The sequence below is a fragment of the Nelumbo lutea genome, chromosome 8, assembly GCF_056320005.1.
Source record: "Nelumbo lutea isolate HS-2025 chromosome 8, American lotus-T2T, whole genome shotgun sequence".
Taxonomy (NCBI): domain Eukaryota; kingdom Viridiplantae; phylum Streptophyta; class Magnoliopsida; order Proteales; family Nelumbonaceae; genus Nelumbo; species Nelumbo lutea.
Window position 1 is genome coordinate 7,911,569 of NC_142691.1, and position 25,609 is coordinate 7,937,177.

At 37.9% G+C, this 25,609-nt stretch overlaps 2 protein-coding genes and 1 pseudogene across 6 annotated transcripts; 1 reads left to right on the top strand and 2 right to left on the bottom strand.

Moving 5' to 3' along the window:
* Nucleotides 1-9,133: 9,133 nt before the first annotated feature.
* LOC148842503 (amino acid permease 4-like) lies at nucleotides 9,134-13,510 on the bottom strand. Of its 2 annotated transcripts, none has more exons than XM_088958918.1 (7): nucleotides 13,358-13,510; nucleotides 11,968-12,201; nucleotides 11,650-11,743; nucleotides 11,160-11,377; nucleotides 10,766-10,905; nucleotides 10,240-10,452; nucleotides 9,134-10,143 (listed from the first exon to the last, which is right to left on the bottom strand). In XM_088958918.1, the coding sequence occupies exons 1-7, from the start codon at nucleotides 13,482-13,484 to the stop codon at nucleotides 9,721-9,723; spliced, it is 1,449 nt and encodes a 482-aa protein (XP_088815044.1). In that variant the 5' UTR covers nucleotides 13,485-13,510; the 3' UTR covers nucleotides 9,134-9,720. The 2 variants fall into 2 exon arrangements, with proteins under 2 accessions (XP_088815044.1, XP_088815043.1); XM_088958917.1 differs by having other exon boundaries at nucleotides 9,135-10,143; nucleotides 10,225-10,452.
* A 2,046-nt stretch (nucleotides 13,511-15,556) lies between these two features.
* On the bottom strand, nucleotides 15,557-22,031 carry LOC148842504 (mitochondrial import inner membrane translocase subunit TIM17-2 pseudogene; annotated as a pseudogene). Of its 3 annotated transcripts, none has more exons than XR_016103282.1 (2): nucleotides 21,119-22,031; nucleotides 15,557-15,811 (listed from the first exon to the last, which is right to left on the bottom strand). The product of XR_016103282.1 is annotated as a mitochondrial import inner membrane translocase subunit TIM17-2 pseudogene, transcript variant X3 (transcript). The 3 variants fall into 3 exon arrangements; XR_016103280.1 differs by lacking the exon at nucleotides 15,557-15,811 and adding an exon at nucleotides 16,319-16,857 and having other exon boundaries at nucleotides 21,119-22,030; XR_016103281.1 differs by lacking the exon at nucleotides 15,557-15,811 and adding an exon at nucleotides 20,139-20,916.
* A 276-nt stretch (nucleotides 22,032-22,307) lies between these two features.
* Nucleotides 22,308-24,580, top strand: LOC148842505 (tRNA/rRNA methyltransferase (SpoU) family protein). The gene has a single exon (XM_088957876.1). It carries the CDS (start codon nucleotides 22,559-22,561, stop codon nucleotides 24,278-24,280), a length of 1,722 nt encoding a protein of 573 aa, XP_088814002.1. The 5' UTR covers nucleotides 22,308-22,558; the 3' UTR covers nucleotides 24,281-24,580.
* The last annotated feature ends 1,029 nt before the right edge of the window (nucleotides 24,581-25,609 follow it).

Below are 25,609 nucleotides of genomic sequence, written 5' to 3' on the forward strand. Positions count from 1 at the left end.
CACATTTGTATGGGCATTCTGGTGATCCCAACTTTCTTGAACAAAAAAGGCAAGGATTTGGGACTATTGATTTTTTGTCAATATTTGGATGGTTGATAAAGAAAATTAGATGAGTGTCGCATTTTAAAGTTCGAGTACAGAGTAATAATCAGAAATTTTCACTTGTTTTTAAATCATCTTCCTATCATGTAGTAGTGGGCCCAATGCATTTGCGTGAACCGGTCCTACAATATATAATTCTTGTTAAAAACTAAAATGGCAAAGGAATCCTTATTTTTTAGTCATAAAAAAATAATGAAAGTATATGACATTCCTATAAATACATCCTTAATGAGAATTTTCAAAGTATATGTTTGGTTGAGTGGGCATTTATAGATGGGCCATTTATTACTTTAAACATTTATTTGCATAATTTTATTTTAAATGTTTCTTAATTTTATTGTTAGGTTGGACATTACTTTAAATGTTTTTAACTTTTCATTTCAAATTAACACCCATAAAAGTGTGCCATGCAAGCATTTTGTTTACAATAGGATGGAAAAAATGAGATAGAACAATTCAAAGATTTTAGGGAGAATGACAGATCAGCCCAGGGTCAAAATCCATAGGCCTAAAGTATAGTGGGAGTAGGTACCAACTCGGAATTGATGCCAATTCACGGGCGGGCATTGGTGTATAGAGTGGAGGTTATTGACATTTCAGATGTTTATAACTATGGAGTGGAAATCAGAAATTTGCACTGGGTCTGTCCGTACTTTTCCGAAGATTTTATCAATTTACTAACATAACATTAAAGGAAAATTTAGAAACATAAAGAAATGAAAGTAAAGTTAAAATCAGAATGTAAAGTCACATCGCCGATATTAGAAATAAGAGATGTAGTACCATTAGCTAAAGTAACTGACTAAGCGTCGGAGATAAGGGATAAAGATGCAAATAAGCTTGAGGCCCCATAATCAATAGTCCATGGTTTAGGTAGTGTTTGAGAACACTTAAAAAAGTACTTCTTTTAACACATGGGACCACATATTAAGTAGTTTTTAAGTACTTATGGGTGTGTTAAAAAAAGCGGGGAAGAAATTTTTTTTTTCTTTGAAAAAGTGACTTCAAGTTGGTTGGTTTTTTTTTAAGTACTCCAAAAAAATGGGACGAATCAGCCCTTGATTTTTTTTTTATAATGCCTAAAATACCTCCACAAGGGTTATACCCCCTCCTTCTCCATTCATTCAAACCTCAAACCCAGATAGCAATGCATCGGCAGTGAAGAATAGTGACTGACGAACCTATCGTTTGGCCTCTTTCTTCTATGTTCTGAAGTTTTTTTTTTTTTCATTTAATCGTTTTGTTTTTTTATTTATTTTTTAACTTAAACTCCCTGTTCTTTGTAAATCTACACTTGTGAACTCTCCCATTGGATAGGCGAAAAGAAGCTCGATTAGGGAAGCAGAAGAGTCAATATGAGAAATTGTCGTTGTTCTGTTGTTCACTTGTTCCTTCTCTTCCCGATCTCCCTCCATCTCTCGTTTCTGCTTGTTTTATAGGAAGAAAGAAATGGATATCTGAGGTCATTGCTAACATGATATCGAGGAGTTATAGTTGTTACCATTAAATATGACAAGACCTTCAGAGGAAATACATGGATGCAAATTTACTAAAGGTTGACTGGTTTTATGTTAGGTGCAGAAAATGGGTTAGAATTAATAGTTCTGCGTCTGTCCTGATGATAATTAATTTGCTGGTTCCGCTAAAGGGTTTTGTTTGATATACTGGAAGGTTGCAAAAAAATTTTTTCTGTTGATGCGTTTCAGTAACTTAGAAGTTGACAATCCGAAGATTTCTACCAACGTACGGTAATAGCAGGAAATAAACACATATAGCAAAACCCTCACCTACATCTAAAGATTGCTTTGGTTGCTGAAGAAAATAAAAAATTACACGGCCTTTTGAAGAGCTTCAAAAGTAGAGGAACGCTTCCTTCAAAGGAAAACACATTTCCGTTAATGGGTTTGCATCGATTTGCAGACAATGGGTAAAAGAAATTCTATTCTTGATGCATTAGTAGATGAAGAAATTCTTGATGCTGAAGAATCTCTTGTAAAGAGTTTAGAGATTCCAATGGCAACTCTACTAAACGTAAGAAGAAGCAAAAATAGTTGGTAAATGCATGGGAATAAGAGCCAAAAGATGAGATTGTGAGGTGAGGATTAAAATTGTCATTTGTGTCAATATAAGCACTTATAGAGAAAAATAACTTATCAAACATTCTTATCAATGTTTAAAAATATAATAAGTGATTTGAAAAGTGAATTATTAAAGTCTTAAGTAGTTAAAATAAACACTTTTAAGAAATACTTATGAAATAAATGCTTAATCATCAAATAAGGCCTTAAAAGAGAAAGACAATAAATGCTTAATCATCAAATAAACACTTTTAAGAAATACTTATGAAATAATGTATATTGTATATGACTTTGCAAGAATTATAAAATTATTGAAAAAAGAGAAAGATAGACAGTTTTTCATACTCTTCTCAGGTGATAGATACTATTTTATTCTCGTTATTGGTACCTAAAGCAATAGACTTATCACCTGTATTAAGATAGTGTTGGGGAATTCGAAGCCAAAAAATGATTTCATATGCAATAAACTCAGCAACGCCAATGTGGCGGTATTTTCTCAATAAACGCTCGTCCACGAAACCAAATATCACCAAAATTTCCACCAAATAATTATTAGGGAAAAATGGGCAAAGTGAAAATTAATAAAAAGAAGATAAGAAAATTTGAAAAATAAGAAGTTGCAAACAATAAATAATAAAATAAATACTAAAAACCAAAAAAAATAAATCGCTCGCTTCCCCTCTATCGAAGAGAGCGGGAATGCCAATAAGTACAGAGCCTCAAACTGATTCTCCTTCTGCTAGTTCAATGGCGATCGAGGGTTTTAACGCTCCTAAAATCAGCCAAACATGGTGGAACGACCTCCACATTTGGGGAGATCTCCATCTTTGTATTCCCTCACCGTGCATACCGCTGCATTCTCATCTCTGCTTTACCGTAGAGGTCTGAGCTCCATATGGTGTATTCTTCGCTACCCCTATACGGTGTACATATACGGCAGACAGGGTGAAGCCAGGCAAGGTGTAAGGTCTCATAGTTCTTTTCCTTTCTGCTTTTTTGGAGATCCCAGCACTCGCGACAGTCGATTTTTTTGGCCCCGTTCAGACGAAAAAAGAAAAAAAAAAACCTTTAATCGTATACAGCAGTCGCAGCATACCGTATATTGATGTTCCTCCATACAAATTGTAATATCTCATTTTGCGAAATACTTCTCTGTTTGTTTGTTTGAAAATGTGATTCGGAGACACATGAAACATATTTGTCATCTGTGAAATTTCATTATTTTTCTGTTAAATCTGGAGGGGGGGGGTGTCCTCTTATCATTTGGGCTCAATATGCAAATTAGTGTTCCTGTCTTTTGTTTTTCATCAATTTTGTTCAAATGTAGATTGAAATTAATGTAAGGCTTCAACATTACTTGGTATTGCAAAATATCTTTAAGGTGTAAATTTGTGTGCATTTTAGTAATTGGGCGTCATGTGTGATTAAGATTTACAAAATTGGCTTGTTCGGTCGCACAGTAAGGGGTGTTTCTCTTGTTTAATTTCTGATTCTATTTTGTATTTTTCAGTAATATGATTGCATTTGCGACCATTTTCTTTTTTGCATCTAGAACGTAGATGTTTGAGGTCATTAATATGAATTTTTATGGCAATTTTATCTTTTTTTTTTTATGAATGGGCAATTTTATCTTTTTCATGTGCCTTTTGTGGTAAATTTATGTCTATTACTATTAACAAGAGAATCCACCAATGGTTTTTGCTGACTTGATTCTTCGAGCTGAAAACACCTTTTCTTCTTAATTTCTTTGCCTTATTTAACTTTTATGAAAACGATTATTGAGATTTATATAGGAACAAATGTGTGATTTAAAAAAAAAAAGATCACTAGGATATATAGTTACAGCCATGGCTTGAGAAATTGGTTAGAAATTGCAGTTCCATTGTTCGTTTTCCATTATGCATAGCATTAGCTCCCTGGTTCCTTCCTTTCTGCTCTTAGAGAACTGGCTTAGTGGTTCCTATTTGATTTCTTGAAGCCGTAACATCTTTTTGGGGTTTCCTTAACCTACTATCATGTAAGAAAAATGTGCAGGATTAAATTACAGTAGGAAAACTGGTTTGAAGGAAATCAAATATTACTGGGCAATTCTATACCTCTATGGATGTCAATTGGAAACAACAAACTCTTATCTGCACCATTTTCCACCCTATAGTGTAACATGCTAAGTGGCAAGGTTCTCTCTTAACAAAGGATGGCTTCTGGATTTCTGCATCTTCATTTACATTAGTCAAAGTAATTGATACATCTTCAAATATACGTCATGTATTAGTTATATTTTTTAGCATGTTAATATGTTAAATATTGAGCTTTGGTGGTATATGTGTTTACGATTTTTTATTTCATTTAAATAATTTTTGCATTGTTATTAGTATTGTAGAGAATTTTGTGGTCTGAATGGTTCTTGGTGCTGTGTATAAATTTATCTTGGACGATTAATATAGTTGATGACCATATTGTCATTATCATGACAAGGTTCTTCATCGCTGGTCTCTTTTTCTGTTCTGGACTTTTGGGATATGCCATGCACATACATATTTATTTGTACATACCCTGTAGTCTAGAAAATGCATTGCATTGGTACCTTAGTATCTGCATTGGGGGTCTAGAAACATGCCAACTGAAAAGTGATCACACCAAGGCCCTAGTGCTTAGAGAACAGGTGTTTTGATGCCATCCTGTTCTCTCTGCATCTATACATTGTTCTTGTTCTTTTTTTGTATATTTGTTTTTTTTTTTAAATCTCACTATTATCATTTTTGATAACAATGTATGTGGCACTGAATAGAACAGAATGTCAGAACAGGATTCGTGTAGCTGACCCCATATAGTTGGGACAAGTCTTTAATGATGATGACTGTATTCTGAATGTGATTACCATTACTAATATCTTTTTAGGGAAGAAGAATCCAGCAGTGTTGGGAGTCTCCACTGTTAAATATTCTCTACCTATTTCTCTTTTTATGTTTAAACAGTATCAATCTTCCATGATCTTAAAGGTTCTTGATTTGACATCACCTCAGGGTTGCAATTAAGTTGATCTGTTTAGCAATTTTTGTTTTCCATGGGTTTATAAGATCAAGTTTCTCTTGTAAAGGCATTATCATATAATTATTATTATTTTGTTTCACAGTGTAGTATTAGATGGAATAGGAATCACATGTTTCATTTTTCCCCCTTTCTTAGAGGTACAAGTATAATATGAGATGGCTTTTCACAGAGTGCAATGCTAAGACAGGATTCATGGAACCAACCCCATTAAGGCTTTCTGAGTTCCATCGAGTTGAGAATTGAGGTCTGACTTTTTTATTTTTTATTTTTTTCTTTTACCTTGGATGGTAGTGCAAGAATATCTTAACATATTTAGTGTACTTGAATTGACTCCATATGACATCAAAGCCAGAACTTACAAGATACGTGGGTACTTCTAGAGTATAGGTGTGTTTTTATATTTTTCCTGTTTATCTCCTTTAAGTTTATTTATTCCTTGTCAACAACCAGTTAACATTATTCTATCTTAACAAATTTTACATATTGGGTAACTCTTGTATACATGTCCTAGATTTTGATGCATGAGGTCCTGTGTCTATTTCATGTATCAGATTTTGTGTGTAAATATGTATCTAGGCATTAGAGTGAAAAGTTCCTGTAGAAGCCCACATTCTTTCCTATTTTTGAAAAGCAGGTACAATGGAACTATTTCTCACTTACTATGGTGGATTTTCTCCCCTTGATTTACCAAAAGGTTCACATTGGTATTTCCATCCTACCATAGGCATACTTCTCTTTAGGGGGACACAGAGTTCTGTATTGTCAACGGTATACTTTTGTACCCTAAGGTGTTACATTTCTGGCATTCCAACTGGCTGTAATGGAAGGGGCTTCCTGTAGGCATGCAGAACAACTTGTGGTTGAAGCAGGGACATAGTAATTGGCAGAAAGCTTCTGACCGTTTCAATGTATTGAAAAGCAAAAGTACAAGGATCGCCAGTGCTGTGAGAAACAACTTTTGCGGTCCATGGTTGGAGCATCATGGTTTTGGCCAAAATAGTTCCAAAATGAGACAGCTATAAAAATCTATAGAAACTTCTGATATAAACGCATACTTCTATGACACCTTTTATATGATTTGATCATCAAACAGACAAAAAAGGAAAATAAAGTTGAAACATGCAAGGAAATACCTTAACTAAGATTCTTCTGCACATATACACGTCTTTAGATCAAATGTTTAGCCATTAATACACGCATTTATTGAAGGATGATTTAGATTGCAAAAATAAATTCCAAGAAATGGTTACAAAGAAGGCTTTACCCTTCAGCATTTATTAGAGAAAAAATTAAGGTTATATACAACCTTAGAAAGGTTTAGAAATCCAAAATTCCATTAAATGAAGTGTTTCTGTTTTCTGTGTTCCTAAGTCACTGTATTTGGAGTAATCAGTGTTGTAGTGTTGCTATTTGAAGCTTGTAAATAAATACACCTTTCATTACAAAAAACATTAGATGAATGAAATTTTAGAAAGAAAATTTAGAAATTATGGATATGAATGTAAGTGGTCATTTAAGTCTTTATAATGTGTCAGGAACCTCATGTTGATTGTTATATGAAGCATAACTTCTTAAGTAAGGTGTCATGTCATGTTTACTTAACTTTTTGGGGCATAATTCTCCAAGGCTGCTCGTTAAGATGGGCCTCTAGATGTTGGCCTCCAAAGCCTTCTATACACAGCTGAGTTCATTCTTGAGAGGTATCTCTTGACATATGCCAATTTATTAACATTGTTAATAAGGTAAATCTATGGTGCTGGAAAGGTATGATACCAGTAGACCTTTATCCAATCACCCCCTGACGATGAATTTTGACGAATACCAGCTGATGGGTTACCACTTTTATGATACCTGTTGATTGGAAGTTCTGTTATCATAGTCAAACCCTTGTTAATATTGTAGTGTCCATTATATACTACACTACTGAGGTATGATCTGTGAGGGAGCCTGGCAGAGAGCAATGCTTCATATTGTTTGTTTAAGCTGTGGATGAACCATTAGTTTGGATTTACCAGTTATTCCTTATTATTTGCAAATTGTTCCCCAAAGGAAATTAATAGTTGTATCTCATGACTGGAATTAAGTCTGTGCTTTTCATTTTTCTTTACAATTTCTTGCTCAACCAAACTTCTTCGGTATGACTAAAGTTTCCTTCTCCGAAGAAGTGCAGTTAGGAAAACTGTGAACAAACGGGAGATGAAATGTCTAATGGGTAAACACTAAAAAGTCAAGATAGTTTGATCAGTGTTAACTCATCTCTTCTGAATAAAAATTAACACCAATACAGGTGAAACAATCTAAGGAATCTAAAGGATCTGGAAGAGTCATCAGTCATTATTCATTAACTGAAAGTTTTGACAACCAAATCAGATCAGAGGTTCAGTTACAACTTTTAAGAATCTCTGTTATGATTATTAGGACTATTAAGAGATAGAGGCATTGAGACAGGATGTTACGTTGACTCCGTATATGTTGGAAAACTTCTGTCTGATTAGATGCCCTGTTGTCCTGGTAAACCGCCATGAGTGACCCTAATAAGTTTACACTTCTACCCTTTTCTTTGACTGGATAGAAAGAAAATTAAAAGAAAAGCAGCTACGATAGGTAGAACAAAGAAAACAAAAGCACCAAGCAAATGGCAGATAATAACTGTCTCTGATCACCCTGCACCATAGATGTTATCTACCAATGTGCCAACCTCAGGATGCGGAGACTGGAATATTTTTCTTACTAATTGAATGCACATGGATTTCACATCTCGGTATGAATACGATCTTGTAAAGTTTTGCAGACGGACCAATTAGCCCAATTTGTAGATGCAAGAAACTTTTTGCCAAGGGTGTCATTTTTTGTTTGGCAATCTTGGTTCCACTCTCAGTCCAAAACCTTAATACCACTCGGTTCAAACCCTAGCAATTGCCACTGTGAAGAGCTTTGTTTAATACCAACTATGAGATTTGTGGTACTTGTGTGTTTTGTTTGTTGCATTCATTCATATTCAAATTGGATTGGTTAAAGGTTTTTATACCGGCTCTGAGAATACCATTTTTTATTTTTGCATGCAGAATGAATTTATTTTTAGCTCTATAAGCTTAAATGTTTTGCACTCGAAGCTTAAAGTGTTATCATCTTTAAGCTGAAATATAAATTCATATACATGATTCGTTTTTTTTTTTTTTCTTTTTCTTTTTTTAGAATAGAAAACTACTAGTGAGTGGTGATTCAAGTTTCTCAGCTTTGCGGTTCTGCGTGAAATATTTCTCTTCTAAACTTTCAGGACTTATTAGGAAGAAACAGCCAAAAATATTCTTGCTAATTTATCAAGTTGGGTTATTGGATTGCTATGCAGACATGTTTAATCCCAAGTAGAACCGGAAGATGGATAGATGAGAGCAAATATCTAGTTTGGATATGGAAATTAATATTTAAGTTGTTTATGAAGGGAACCTATGTACCATTAGGTAGAATAGCATGTCAATTGGTCACGTAGTAGGTTATAATCACAGATCGTATTGGGATGATCTTGCAGACTGTAGTAGTTTAGTATCACGATTTCACGAGTTTGAATTATATTCGAAGTGATCTCTGGGACTGGCGAGATCCAGTTCTTAGCAGTTTGAAAGGGCCAACCCAGTTTAGGGTGGGTTTCTCGTTATAAATATAAATAGCCTTTGTATGTTACAAATGAATACATCTTATATTGTGGAGGTCAAGTAAGAGGGCAAGAGTTGGAACTTTGGGTGTATTGGAAACCAGTCGGTGTTTTGGTGAGAGCCTGTGAACTCATGGTGGATTTTCGTGGTAAGCTATAAGCCAAGCAAACCATGTAAATATCTATTTGTTGTTTGTGTGATTTATATGTATCTCTTTCTTTCTGTTTTCTACTTGCCAATAGTAATTATATACCTATTCATCATCATCATCATAAACATAAAAAATAAAATAAAATTATTACTAAATTTGTTAAATCCCAACGTCGACTCTCTTGACCATACCAGGAAGGCCTCTTTACTCACAAGAATACAAGATTGGGCAGGTGAATACTGAAAAATGGTGTGAATGTGCAAAAGAATTGTAGGTTGTAGAGTCTGCGCGCGGAAGTTTTGATGAAGAAGCATATATGGATGGAAGCTAATCTGAATGGCATTTGGTTCTTCAAATAAAAGCACCCGGCCCACTAGTCAGTCCTCCACCAAATTGGATAACCTTGCCAAAACTGAAATCCTCAGTGCTACTAATAACCTAAATTGCCCCCTCCGGTCCCCCATAAGGCCATAAACCAAATTAACCATACCTAAGGGATGGAGGCAATGGAGCACTTAGAACTTGAAAAAAAAAAAAGCGTCAGCAGACAAAACTAGTGTGGAAAATGAAAAACAAAAACTAGCTAGATAGCACCCTAATTAAATAATCTCCTACACACAGAGACAAATGACAATAAATAAAAAAAAAGCTAGTGCCTGAAGAAGCCAGAAGGTGCGTGGTTGTGCTATTGTTTGGAGTTGAAGGGCTTATAAACACGGAGGTCCTCGATAATCCCTTGGATAGAGCCACAGATTGCGGCCAGGGTAATAAGCAGGCAGCCAAGGTTGAGTAGCTGGAGCGCTACCCACAGGGACGTAAATCTTGCAATCTTCTTTTGAGAAATGTACATCTCCACAGGGAAGTAGACAGACAGCGGCCAGTACCCTATGGCTCCTAGGAGTCCAACAATCTCATTGAAGAAGGGCATCAACATGGCAACCACCGTCACCAATATCACAAATAAACTCCTCCAGATTAGCCGGAACATATTCATGCTATAGCGCATGTATTTCCTCGATACTTGGTACTCTCCAGTTATCAACTTGGAATTCGGCCACCGCCTGCCGGCCCATGCTTCAACTGCCGCGAAAAATGGCTGCCCAAACACCTGCTCCACAGACATTACATATATATATATATATCCTAGCTACTACGTACTACGAGATGAAAGTTGAAAGTAATTAAGAACCTGAAATGCACCCACTAGGTGCACCACGATGAACATATTTGCTAGGTCAATCAACCAGTAGGGCTCGTAGAATCCGAAGCCTGTTAACATATTCCCTGGTGCATCGTTCCCGAAAGCAGCGTAGCCCATGCAACCACACAGCATGTAAAACACAGTTGTTATCGACACGCTTATCATGGTAGCCTTCTTCATCACCTTGTTCTCTGCTGGAGTAGATCTCAGCGTGTCCTGGGAGAACACAATTAATAATCACATTCAATTTACTCAGTACCAGTAATATATACATATATATATGTATATATATATGCTACGTACTACTGCAGATCAACCATACCTACTACGATATATTGATGAAATATTAATGATCACTTTGTTCATTCACTATTGCCTATATAGCTTATTGGGGCGACTTCACTTCAGGTAAAGCCAAATTGAATATTGGCCTAGGCCTAGCTGTTCAAACTTCAAACCGGCCAACATAAACCTACAGTGGCCCCTCCCTTTTAAGGATCGATCGATGTTTATCACAAATTTATCTTACTTGGATCTCCAGCAGAATGACTGAATATACGTAAGCAAATGCTATGTCTCCAAGTGCTTTGAATATCCTCCATACTTTCTGAGCTTCACTTACATCCACCCCAATTTCCACTCCCGTCAGAGAGGATTTCCCTATTTTTCCTGTTCAAATCCCCAACAATTATAATTGTTATTATTCAAGTAAAAAAAGCATATATATCTACTGCAATTGGTGTATATGTCAATTAATACAAGTCCTCCACTCTTAATCAAAATTAGAGGAACTTGTTCATGTATTGAGGTTTTATGGCAATGGAGTTAAGAAGTCATGAATTAATTATATCTATGTATATATACATATACATATACATATATGCTTGTAACCATGGAATTGTGAGGATGCACGAGGGGCTGACCTGAGATGACCTTCACCATGCTAAGTGCAATTCCAATTGCTGCGTAGCCAAAAGACATAACTGCTGCAAGTGTCGAGAGCCATGACAGCTTGTGAAAGTTTGGAATCTGGGACAGAATTATCTGAACGATCCCGAATGTGATCAAGAACGGATTAGTGGAGATCAAACACGGAGCGTCGTGACCTCTTTTGTGGAAACAATTGGACTTGTATATGGCCCTGATTACAATGAAAAATGCACACCATTAGCTCTTTTAGCGTAAGCAATATAAAACATACCGCCGATACAACATGCATGTTCAATGTGCATGGCTTATTCAGGATTTCCCCACAACCTAATGCATGGTTTAAGCTTTTGGATTAAATCAACTATAGTAATTCTTATGCACGACACAGGGAGAGGGAGAGAGCCATTGTATCTCATTTCCTAATAAGCTTTTTTTATTAATTCCCTTTGTTCTATTCAAGAGTAAGTTGAGAGGGAAGCTTACGCAATGCTTATTGATCCAGTGATTGTGTAGCCGATTGCAGTGCCAACAAGGTAGACATATTGTACAATTCCACAAATCAAGTGCATTGTTCCACCTGACAGTAAATCGTCAATTCAGATAGTAGTAAGAATAGGATAGTGGAAATGGGAATCATCTCCTTTCTACTCTTTTTCCTTTCTATTGCCCAGACCAGATGTGGGGAGGATGGTTGGTGGCAACTGGCAATGCAATGTTGGTAGTGATACTGGTTCAATTCTAGTAAGTAGTGTGATCAGTAGTGACTGTGCAGCATTACAAATTAATTACACGATTACATACCTAAATTGCTTCTCACAGATTCCATATAAGTGTAATTTCTCTTCCCCAAGACTGGATCTGGAGACCTGTAACAATCTGCCAAGAGATAGGAGGTGTACAATGTAATCAAGGAGAAGACGATAAGGGTTGCCGGCCCGGCAATCCATCCAAGCTGCGCAACAGCCCAAGCCAATGAGAGGACACCAGAACCTATGACTGCCGTTATTATATGTGCAGTAGCTGTCCATACAGTACCTGTTATTTGATCTAAATTAGTAATGAGATTGTTTTACTCTTCTACAATCCAAGAACCCGACTTAATTAATTAGGTAGATGAGTTATGAGTTGTGATTATAACAAATGTCATACATGTATTATAGAGGAAATAGATAAATAGATTCAATAAAAATTTCTGATATGGGCTTTTCTAAATTTATATTTATGTTCACAACTATAGAGTCTACACAAAAATCATCATCATCATTTAAGCCTTGTCCTATCCTATCTATATGAGTATAGACTTATTACTTTCATTTAATAAGTCTTTTTTTGGTCTGTCCCCAACTCTTTTAACCCTTCAATTTGTAACAAATCACTTTTTCAAACAGATGATATGAATAGAACCAAAACCTTTGCAAAAATTTTTATTTTATAGCAAGTTGTTCTTACTAAATTCTCTTCCTATTCAACCTTTGCGCTATTACTTTTTAAAATGGCTTTTAGACATATATTGTGCTTTCTGTTGATTGTTGTTATTGTTGGGTACAGCTCCATATAAATTGAGGTGGATTTCTTTATTTGTTCCTTTTTTTTTTTTTTTTACTTCCACACAAAGCACCACGTTAGTCATGCATGAGAATTGAGAATTGAGAATTGAGAAATGAGAGCGGAGTGGTTGATAATGGGGGCGTTATTATTGGTTATACAGCCATCAAGTGCAGCTAATCCCAACTTGGATGATCCCAGCCTGAGCCTGGACTTGGATTTTCAGTCCACAGGCTGGGCCTGGGTTTGAAATACTGAGTTTCTTATTTTCAAGCTACCCAATCGGAGCCTGGTCCAACTACACTCCAACAAATCCGGACTCGCGTCCTCAAAGCCAACTTCCGTTGTCTTTCCCATGCATGAGTGATACACTCCAACATATCCACGGAGGAGAGACCACACCGTGGAGAGCCCATGAATGACACTACATGCAGATCAAATCTGTACACAGAAATGATCTTTACATGTGAAACCAGAGCTCCAGGTTATTGAGTAGGGGCCATTATTTACGTATTGTGGCTTATGATGGTGTATTTCAAATAGATCCGAAGATGATGGAAATTAAATGAGATGCAGGTGCAGAATGAAATAATTCTATGATACAGATTAATAACGAGAGAGAGAGAGAGAGAGAGAGAGAGAGAACCAGTTCTGCAGGGCCTCCCATCATCGTCCTTTCTAACATCTCGGGTGCATCCATCAAAGCGTGATTGAGAAACCACTCCGGAGGCATCTCCACTCTCATCCACCCCAAGAGAAGCTTCACGTTTCATACTTGTCTCTCGCTCTTCCTTCTCTAATGAAGATACAGTCAGTACTGAGAGACAGAAATGGAGAAGAAGCTCTTTTATAGGAAACACAATAAACTTGGCACCACGTGGCCGGCTGGCATTTACCTCTCTCTCTCTCTCTCTAGATCTCTATGCAGGATTGTTAGAAGTTGTTAACTGAACTACATCTACATCTATGCGTTTTGTTTTAAGCATGCAACACGTAGAAGTTGTTAACTGAACTACCACGACATCCGGTTCTACAGGCTAGATATAGTATATTCATTTTATCTGTTTCTCTCTTCTCTCTCTCTCCATGTTTCCCAGACCCAGACCCAGACCCAGCCACCACTTTACGTCCTACGACTAGACCGCCAACTATTTTGGTATGTACTTTTCCGTGTTCTATCGCTGGTAAAGTGTAGAGGCCATCACTTGGTCCACTTCCAAAGTTGGTTGATTAATGTAAGATTGCTAGAGAGCTGTTGCCGTTATTAGTGATGTCTGCGATCGACTGATAGCACTCTGGATCTCTCACCCACATATGTCTATCCACAAGGCACTACCCCACCTTGTATTAGGAATATTTCCTCATAAATCTGAATCAAGGGATGTATTTATTAATCTCTAAATGCATGCCCGTGGTGTACTGTGGGGAGTCCGGAAAGTGTCCCAAGTAACCATTGCAGCGGTTGGTTATATCTCATCATGAACGACAAGGGAGATGTTTTCAATATGCGACCACAGTGGCTTGTTGGGACCAGGGAAGAATTTATGGGTAGCTGATCCACACCCAACTAGTAGAGGAGGTTTCTTAATTCTTCTTAGTTTGTTCACTGCTGAATAACTAGATGCAATGATACATCGTCACTGGGTGAGGTTTATTAGAAAACTGAGGAAAATTAGCCTAATTAATTGAACATTTCTTTCTTTAAAATCCATGATACGGGAAAGACATGGTATCTATTAGAAGAGTTTTCACCAATTAAAACCAACCCATAAATTTTGGTGGGACGTTTTTCAGGTATCATATCTTTTCCATATCATAGTCGAACCCTTTTTTAACAAGAATTCTGAATAAATATATACAATCACAGGATGGGTGCCTCACATGCACATCTCAGCATGTATTGACAACATTTTCCTATTTATCATTAGATGTTCCCAATACACAATTGGGACGGGCTGTAGAGCATGCTCTGTGGGGTGCCCATGTGTCAATTCTAAGGGAGACCACATCAGTGTCCCACAGGATAGGCACCTCACATACACATCTCAGCATGCATTGAGAACATTTTCCCTACTTACTCTAAGGGAAATCACATCAACGCCCCACAGAATGGGCACTCCACATGCATATCTCAGCATGCATTGAGACCATCTCTCATACTTATCTTTAGGAGATTCCCAATACATAGTTAGGATGTGCTGTGGGGCACCCATGTGATCTCAAGGTAGGGGTGTGAATGATATCGGATCACCTACAAACCAGATCTGAGTTGTACTCTTTCATCAAAGCCAGTTCCGTATTTTGTGTGTGGAATGACACCCTTTGCAATACCACCGGTTAAACAACCCATGGATGTCATAACTTGAGATGTCTAGTTTGGCTTGCATTTATTAAATAAACTGTTCTTTAAAATCAAGAAAAAGTGGTTGATAAACGTTTTTTAGTGTTTATTGACAAGCTAAACACCATTATGCACCATTAAACACCACATCAGCGGAATAGTAAATGAACACTTTGTATTGGGAGAAACCTTAAAATAAAACTTAAATAATACAAAATATAAGATTGTGCACTACATTTTAAGACTTCCATGCGTTGTGATTCGCTGGACCCGTTGTGGTGTTTGTGATCGTAGTAGCCTCTTGCATTTCCATTTATATTTGGCTGGTAGAGTGGTAGATCCAAAATTCAAACATTCGTACCACCCCCTACTTTTGGGTTATGCGCATGTGGATGGGAAACATGTTTTTGTCATTGTTTTTCAATAGGGGCGTTTTCAGTTTTCAGTTTTCACTTTGGTAGTGCCTAACACTAAAAACCATAATAAACTATTGCGCATTGAGTTATGTGCAAAATCTTAACCATAAAAAGTTAAGTGCAAAACTATATATAAAACACTATACTCACAGTTTCCAATGATAAAATCAAATACAAACATTGAACTTCAACTCGCCATGGTATCAAACACCAACATAGAAAGAAAGGAGGAACATTTTCGAAAATAGAAACATCTCAAAAGACATTGAAGATGGACAGACTTTTCACCTTCAGCGTATACTGTGCATAAACAAAGTGTATTATCGATAATCCAGGAGTAGCCCTGATAAGAGACAAAAAGAAGATATGTGCTACCAATAAATAGACAATTACCCATTGGACCACTAAGAAATGATTTGATGCAAGCAGGAGTTGTTATATGAGCGCTTAAGGAAGGTTGTAAGGCAACATTGACAGTAGTTGAATCTTGAAACAAGTAATAAGGATTTCAATAGAATATATGTCTCTTGATCGAATTGAATGCTGAAACAGGATTCGTGCACCTAGGTTTTGCATTAAACGAATTTGTATTTGCACTCAAGGGTAAATGTCAATCTCGCTGTAATTAGTGCTAGTTTTCCTCTGCATATAAGCAGTAATAGCATTAGGCAAACATTTGAGGTCTTGAGCACACCAAGGTTGCTTGTTGTGGGAGCCAACAAAAGGACAGAACTATATAACAGCGTTTGGTGGCCAGGGTCGACAAACAACAAATGGGCTGTGCATATGCCTTGTGGTTCATTCCTTCGTGGCATTGAAGGAATGGGAAAGAAATATGGTATCCATCACATCACATTCAAAAGTATTGCTCCCTGTCACAAGTACATAAAACGCATTAACCACAAGACTTGTTCTAAAAAAAGATGTAACCATCACCGTCTTTGGAAATAGATCCAATCATCTTATTAAATTTTACAAGGAAAAAAAAAAGAACGGAACTAGAATAACAGGAACCTACAGTGGCGTGGATCAGCTGCTAAGAAAAATAGGAAGGCGTTTTGGGAAAACCTTAGGTTACCAGGTAATAATAGAAACCTACCGTGGCTAAAAATGGGGGTTTTTAATGACCTGGTGGGGTGCGAGGAGTACGAGGGGTACAGTCAAAGCAATAGCTCAAAAACTTCCAAAAATCTACATGATTTCAAGATGGGAAGAGGCTTAATGGACTTAGGATTTATAGGTCCAAAATTTACTGGTCCAATAAACAAGCTGGGTGGGGCATGTCAAGAGTGATTAAATAAGGCGTAGGGCAATGGGAAATGGTGGGAGTTATTCAAAAAAACAAAAGTGTGGCACCTTTCAGTTGCAGGTTCAGACCACCTGTTTCACCTACAAGAAAATAATTAAAAAATAATCATTTCTCTTTCAACACTTGTGGGCAGAAAAGGAAGATAATGAACATATTATTTAACAAAATTGGAAAGCTAACATGAATGGTCTTTTTTTTTTTCTGAATGGTCATGCAGCTTATGTGGTGGTTTCTAAACTTCGGAAGGTGAAAGAGAAAGACAACCTGAAGAGGTGGAATAAAGACTCTTTTCTGTCACTACACGGAGGAATCAAAACTTGCAGATGCAACTGGAGAGGCAGCTTCAGCAACCACAAAGTCAACAGTGTACCGAAGAGCAGAAGCAAACAGAGCAACAGACGGAAGAGTGGCCGATACGTGAGGAGCAGACACGGATGAAGTCATGCCAACTGTTGATGAAAGATGGAGACCGCAACACCAGATTTTTTCATATGATGGTCAAGCAGTGCAGGAAATGAAACAATACAGAACAATGTTTTAAAACGTGTAAGCATGACACAAGGCATTCTACTACCTAGAGGCATGAAGTGTAACTCAGAACATAAGAGGCGCAAGCCTCCTTAAGAGAGGGATAAGGAGGAAGAAGAAGGAAGAGGATGTCATTTTTCTTTATTTTTAATAAAAATCTTTTATATTAAAAAGAATAAAAATACATAGCACTAGTTGAAGGGGGGGGTCTTGTCAATCGAAAAATATGATGTAATTGCAAATGCTATGCTCATACCCCAAAAAAAGGAAGTAGAGAGAAGAGATCAACTTAGGCTTTATTAAGGGACGCTTGATAGCAGATAATGTAATCCTAGCCGGTGAAGTCATTCACACAATGAGGCAACAGAAGAGGGAGTAGGGCTGGTTAGCTATTAAACAGGACATGTCTGAGGCATATGATTGAATGGGATGGGGGTATCTACTGAAACAATGGAGCAGATGGGCTTCTCATCCAACTTGCAGGAGCTGATACAACACTGTCTCACGACAAGCTCCTTCTTAATTGTTAATGGCAAGACAGAAGGGTTTACTACAAAGTGAGGCCTACACCAAGGTAATCCAATATCACCATACTTATTTATTATTGGACTGCAGGTTGGATGAGAAGCAACCAAAAAAAAAAAAAAGCCAAGGAGTGAAAATTGCACGTAGAGCACCACCCATATCTCACTTGTTATTTGCAGATGATGAACCAACTGAAGAGGCTCAAAACAGTTTTAAAACAATTTGCCGCGGTGTCCGGACAGTTTATTAACTATCAAAAATCAGTAATATTGTTTAATAACAACGTTCCAAGGAGGCAACAGAGAGCAATGTGGGCTTTTATAAGTCTCAATTAGATGAGTTTTAATAATAAGTATTTGGGAGAAAGACCGTGGTGGGGAAGAAAAGAATAGAAGCATACAAGGAAATCCTCTGAAGAATTCAAAGTCGGGTGGAAGCGTGGCAAGCAAGATTGCTGTCACAAGAGGGCCGAACGACCTTGGTGCAAGCAGTAGCCCAAGTGCTGCCTGTTTAACAAATGAAGACAGGTCTTTTACCCAAAAAACCCGTCCTTAAGGAAGAGGCTGGTTTAGGACTGAAGTCTATGAAGGAATGGAATCAAGCCTTACTATTTAAACAGTTTTGGAGATTAATGAATGAGAAGGAAGCGCTGTGGACCTGAGCCATACAGGCAAAACATTTGTAGAACGCAATGTGGTATGATGCCAAACTGGCCTCAAATCACTCTCTATGGTGGAGGCATATCTTGAAAGTTAAGGAGAAGCTGAAAGATAACCTCATTTGGAAGATAAGAGATGGGGAAGATCAAAGATGCATGGCTATTTGAAGAGCCATGGGTACCATTGTTACTAGATGGCATACGGCATACCCAAAGAGAAGGCATACGGCATAACCAAAGGGAAAGCAGAGGAGAAACTACAAAAGCCAAGAATAAAAGCGAAAGACTTGTTAACAGACCAAGGCCTTTGGAATAGAGAGTTGGTGGATAAATGGTTTGAAGGGGAAGAAAGTGAAGCAATCCTAAGTGTGTTACCTAGTCAAGTGCAAAATAGTGACCAACTAATGTGGAAGCAAGAAGTAGGGGGACAATACAAAGAGGAATCAGCTTATAAAAGCTCAAGGAGACAGGGAGTCAGGGACAGAGCTCGCCTTTTGCTGATGTATGGAGAGAGATTTGGAAGATTAATGTAAACATTAGAATAATACTTGTTCCTATGAAAATTGTGTATGGGTGGGGATTACTAACCAAAGATAAGTTATGGAGAAGGAAACCAAGGAAGGAGAAAGAATGTGAGGTGTGTGGAATGGAGGAAATGGAATACCATCTATTTGTGGCATGCCCTTTTGCCCGCGCAATATAGTTACAAGCTGGAGTGGGTTTCAATCCAGTTCCTTTAGAGAAAATTCAATACTAACTATCATTAATGAATGTCAACAGAAGTTGGAGGGAGTGAAGGTGGAAAATGTGGAATTCTTTAAGAGATGGGCAGTATATGCAAAATTTATTCGGGAAAAGCGTGTCCTAATATTTTTTTTTTTTGTAAAATGTGCTCCTAATATTGGTATTTTTAATGGGTATTGCAAACATGCTTATTGCGTTTTCTTTTGTTCAACAGCATTTCCAAGGAATTTCTACAGGACAGTTGAACCTAAAACGAGATAGCTAAGAAGTAGTTAATGAACAAATTGGCATATATAAAATATTAGAAAGACAATCAATAAAGAGGATTTCTGCAGGAAAAAATGAGGTCCTTTAAGTGTCACACAATTATGAAAGGCTCAAGACCCTGGAATCCTTCCAACCTGTTACATTCATCTATCCATGTACTGGCATCTATTCTTGCATCAAACTAATCTAAAGATCATTAATAGTCAAACATATAGAGCACAATAAAAAATATCAAAAGATGAATATGCTTTTAATATTTCCTTACCCCTTGCCATAAGAATCATACAATTTATTCAAATTAATTGCAAGCCCATAATTATGTTTTAACTTTGAAGCTAGTTTTTTCCATTTACATTAATGATTATAGGAATAATATTAATACTTAATACATACTAGCAAGCATGGTCTCATTGAGTAAACCATCAGCAATGTACTCTGTTTATCATTGATTGGAAACCTACTGGTAATACAGAACCAAGTAAAGCCTGGCATCCCCATAACATGTCCAATATTTGAAGCATCGTTGGATGGAAAATCGATGCTACCTAGTCGATTCCTCATAACATGAGTTCAGTGGATTGGGGGGGACCCATGCCCAATGCAGGAGTCCTGTCACCTGTGTCCCCAGACGCAATACACTCATATAATACAATACATACCATTTACCTTCTCAAAAAATATTAAATGTGCCACTTACAAAATCTGTTTCTTCATTTTCCAAGGAAGAAACACCAATAACATAACAATAATAAATTAAGTAATTATCTAGTGATGGTTTTATAACATAAAAACTCTTCTGAAACTCTTAACGTTCTAAATTTCTTACAAACTTGTTGCTACCATCAAGGACATATACCAGTTTGACCAGACCAATGTACTACCCTCTAGAAGTAATCGCCATTCCCACATCCCTTTTACATGTATGAACATTGACAAGATCTTCAAAAAGCCATATCTTCCCATCGCGGTGATCCCTTGGGGAAGAAAAATCTCTAACACATCAACTCTTGACCCAATCTGTTCATGTACCCAGCTCCCAGCCTTCATTTAATATTATAATCTTACAAAGGATTCAAATAGGCCAACTCCAATCAATAAACGTTCCATTTAGCCAAGCATGTCCATCTTCCAACACAATCCAAACCCACTCTAACCACTTTAATCCAAAGTGATCATTCCAACCCAAGCAGGCTCGGTTTTGTGACTGCATCCCTCGGACAGGGTAGGGTAAAGACATCCCACCTCATGGACATGACAAACATTTCTTGACCTTGCATGTTCAAAAGCTTCCTATTCTTTGATCTTCTCATCTTACATCCCTAATTTTAATTACTCTTAACAAATAACAATTAATTACCTTTCCTCAAGTTCTTAATATATGATCCACAGCTCCAAACAAGAACCATTATCAATCAATCTAAAGAAAAACACAAGAAAAAAAGAGTTGATTTTTATTGTGCCCACTTTCATAAGGAACCAAGTAACAGTAACGCAGTTAGTAGCACAAATGATGAACTATACCATGCCTTCTTTACAACTCTTACTATAAAAATTCACGCTAACAAGAGCGCCAGCTCAAAATCATAACTCAAAAAAACAAACAACAAAATCTCTCTTACCACTAAAGAATCCCCATGATCAGTCTCACTTGTACTCAAAGGATGGAATGGGTGTGCTCGGCGTATCAAAACTTTCCAAGACCTCCGTCTTGCTTCCACCACCACTGCTAGGCCCCTTCTCCTGCTTGTTACTACCACCGAATAACCCCCCAAACCAAGAAGAAGAAGAAGAGGAGGAGGAGGACCCCTCAGATGAAGTATTTAGCGACGCCGGGACACTCGGCAACTGCACCATTGGATATCCAGGGGCACCAGCCATATTCGGCAATGGATCCTCTATCATTGGAGGAAAATTCTGAGGAGCACTGAGGACCTTATTAAGCATGATCCCAGCGCCTTCGATCAAAGCAAGCAATACACCGCCGAACAACGCCGACCTCGAAGCCGCACCCAAACCCTGACGCATCTGGAGGAACCCACCAGTGGCGGCACCGGCGAAGATCGAGTTCCACGGGTCTTCTTTCTGGCGGATATAGACCATTGAGCAGTCAAAGACGGAGAAGAGACCACCCCAGACGGCGAAACTGCCGCCGACACGGGGAGCGTTCATGCGAACCGCTTGAGAACCACCAACTAAGCGCTCGCCTTTTGGAGAGTTATAGATGCCTTTCAAGAAATGGAAGGCCGAGCCACCGACAGCGCCCATGCCGAAAGCACCGCCGATGTCGTCCAGGATTCGGTCCGGGCAAGGCTCTCTAGATGTCTCCGGGGTTCCCATCGGATCGGGATAACAAGCAAAAAACTTTCAGGTTCTCTCGATATTTATTCGTCGGAAGGAGAACAGAGAACCCTAGTCCTGGGCGAGAAGAGAACCGGAGGATATTGGGAATTGTAAGGAACGGAAAGGTGCTGCGGAATAACAACGGGAAGCCCCTGGTTTGGGGAGGTGGAATTTCTTCTCTTTCTCGAAAGATAGACTTTCGCGAAATGACCAATGTATCCTTTATATTGTACACTTGGGAAAAAATCACTATTGCCTAGGGAAAACTTTGGCTGTTGGATCAACAGAGTATTGCCACGTTATCGTAGAATCGGTAAATTAGTAATTGCATCTTACTTTTTAATCATAAACAACATAGATATGGGCGTAAATTGGTGAACGTGTCCATTCTAGAAACGTTCTCAACAGCATACGCTGTTGGCCACCAGCAGCCAAAGTTAAATCGCCTAAATGCGGCTATTAAGGGTATTTTCGTCATTTTAAATGATGGTCTCCTCTTGAATTCTTCTTCCCGTGAGGCGGAGTGATGAGTGAGCGACGGAGATTGTCTCCATTTCTCGTGTCGTTTATTTGGTGGGAAAGCTGGAGAAGTGGAGAGTGAAGAGGAAGCAATATATTTGTGAACAAAGATCTTCCATTTATCCTATCTGAGGCCTTGTTTCAAGTTTGTGTAGTCTCTTGGTGGGAAGAACTATAAGGTCCATCTTTTAGTTGGGATAATGTACTGTAGTTTCACAAAGAGCCAGGCATTTCCGTCTGTATTTAGGGTCTCTCTGCCACCCAAGTGCTTTATACCTTCTTATAGCCCCAAGGCTCAATTTTTCTCCGACGGGTTCAATGCAAAGCCCTTAGAAGGGCTCAGAGGAGTAGGATTAGGAAGTCTCTCGGATGGGGTTAGTCAGAAAACCCTCGAAACTCTCCATGTAGTGAGAAAACCCAAAGATTCCTTGACGCTGTTTGGTCAGGAAACCCCAGAACAGAGCCGAAAAGTTAGACCCAGATGTTTTTCAAATGGGTTTCATCCAAACAACGCTTTGAAAAATGTCAGTTCAATATGTAACAGAAATTTCTCAAGCAGGTCTTCTCGGGATGCCCTGGAAGGTAACAACGAACTAAGAGCTAGGAAAACCCTTCCTTGGATAGCAACTTACAAGAATAAGGAAGCTCAAAGGTCAGAGAAAGTGCTGACGGGGAAAAGTAATCGCTCTTCATGGGAAGAACCAGCGAACAACTTTTTATTGAAAAATGGTGGAAAGACTACTCTTATGAGTTGGGATAGTAAAAATAGAACGGCGGGCATGATGGGAAACCGTGGAAGTAGTTCTATGGAAAGGAATGAAGATGAGGAAGCAGGAGAGGAAGATGCTGATATTGTTAATGATCCAAGATGGGATAAAATTAAAAGTAGGTACAAGAGAATTACTGATATAGATGCTGAATATGAAGACCCTAAGGTTCGTAGGTGGAACAAACAGGAAAGTTGGGGTAAAAAGACATGGAAAGAGGCTACTGCATCAAGCACACCAAAGATGACCGGCGAAGGAGTATATGGAGTGGGTCCTGTTTTAGCAGCGCTATCAGCAGGAAGGAGAGAATTTTATGCACTGTATGTCCAAGAAGGTTTGGATTTAAGTGGCAATAACAGGAAGAAAAAGGACAAGAGAGGAGTCGAGAAGATTCTGAGAATAGCTGAAAAAATAGGATTGACCAAAAAAGAAATATCAAAACATGATCTGAACATGACTGTGGATAACCGTCCACATCAGGGTTTGGTCTTAGATGCTTCCCCACTGGAGATGGTAGGCATTAAGGAGCTGGAATCTGTTCCCGATGAGGGGGAGAATGGTCCTCTTTGGGTTGCATTGGATGAGGTTACAGACCCCCAAAATTTAGGTGCCATTATTCGCTCCACATATTTCTTTGGAGCTGCAGGGGTGGTGTTGTGTGCAAAGAATTCAGCTCCACTGAGTGGAGTAGTAAGCAAAGCAAGTGCTGGCTCACTTGAATTGATGGAGTTGCGGTCTTGCAAGAATATGATGCAGTTCTTGACATTGTCTGCTGAAAATGGATGGCGGGTACTTGGAGGCTCTGTTTCTTCAAGGGCTGTTCCTTTGAATGAGGTATTGCCTGGTGGACCCACAATTCTTGTGCTGGGAAGCGAAGGCACTGGGTTGAGGCCTCTGGTAGAGAGATCTTGTACTGAACTAATTAAAATCCCCGGAAATATTCCCATGGATATATCTGCAGGTAGAGTTGATATTGATGAGAAAACTGAAGAGATAGACCAGAGATACTCTGGTGAAGAATTCCAGTCCTTTTTGGCTGTTGAGAGTTTGAATGTTAGCGTGGCAGCAGGTGTACTTCTTCATCATTTGGTTGGTAACAGTATCAACAATGGCAATCGTCACATAGACGATAAGCCAGCCAGGCAACTTGAGTGAGAATCTCTTCGTCTTTGCATCTGTTCCTTTGTGATTATATGACTTTGGACATGGACTTTTCCAACTATGTGATATTCTGCAACTTCTGGTTAACATGAATTTAGCGTTTATGCTTATTTGCTAGGAGATAAGTGTAAAATTCCACTACTATTTGGTGTCTGGGAGCTTGAATGTTGCATTGCTGTGCATGTGGTTTCTCATGTTTGGTTGAAAACAGCATCAATGACAAGTCACATTGTCACTTGGATAATGAGCAAACCAATTGCACTTATATGGGAATCTTTTGCTTTTTGCTTTAAATGTATCTTTCACACCTACTATGATTATACTCTGTTTTGAGAATGTCTGACTAATATCTCCAATTCTTGATAAACATGATTTAGTGGCTCATACTTGGTTCTTGGGACAACTTCACAGTTTCAAAAGTTCCATGATGATCCAGCAATGATTGGTTTAGTGGTTCATACTTTGTTCTTGGGACAACTTTACAGTTTCAGAAGTTCCATGAGGATCCAGCAATAATTATCAATTGGTACTTTTCTATGGAATTTCACAATTGAGGTATATTATTGAAATTTAGAGTGGTTTCTCTAGTTATTCTGCACTAGTTTTAATTTATCAATGTTTATTGTTAAAATCCTGGTGGTGGCATTCAATAACTGTGCTATTTCTTGTCTGACCATTTTTCCACAAAATGCCCTTACTGCTACTGGTGAAATTAACAACTATACAATGCATATATTTCCCCACTGTGATTGTTGGTTTCAAACAATAATATCAGCCTGTGTTTGCTTATATGATTTCATGAACCCTATAAATTATATCAGAAAATGTATGTCAGAAGACCTGCATTTATTCTTGGTGGGCCTTTTGCTGTTACACTTGATGCATAACATGCCATTGCTTTCAACTTTCTTAAAAATAAATGAATAGATAAACGTCAGTTCTTTTGACTTAAATACATTGCCTGATTCATCCTTAAAAGTACTGAGGGCTTCTGCACTTTCCTGTCCTCAGTTTTTTTTCCTTTTTATTATAAATGACTCTGGAATGATTTTTATGTTTATTAGTAACAATCAAGAAATGCATTTGTTAGTCATGAAAAGAAGATAAGCCTAGGGCTGTCAATGGACTTTGAAAGTCAGAGATTATCCCGGATTTGGATGTTAGAACTTAGAACTTGCATCCAATTAATAATCAGATCAGATGTGAATATAACCCCATCCAATCCAATTAAAATTTAAGTCTGGTTAAAAATAAAAATTTTTAACTATTATTGGGTTTGGATCCAAAGGTTTAATAATTGGATCGGATGCAGATGTAGCTGAA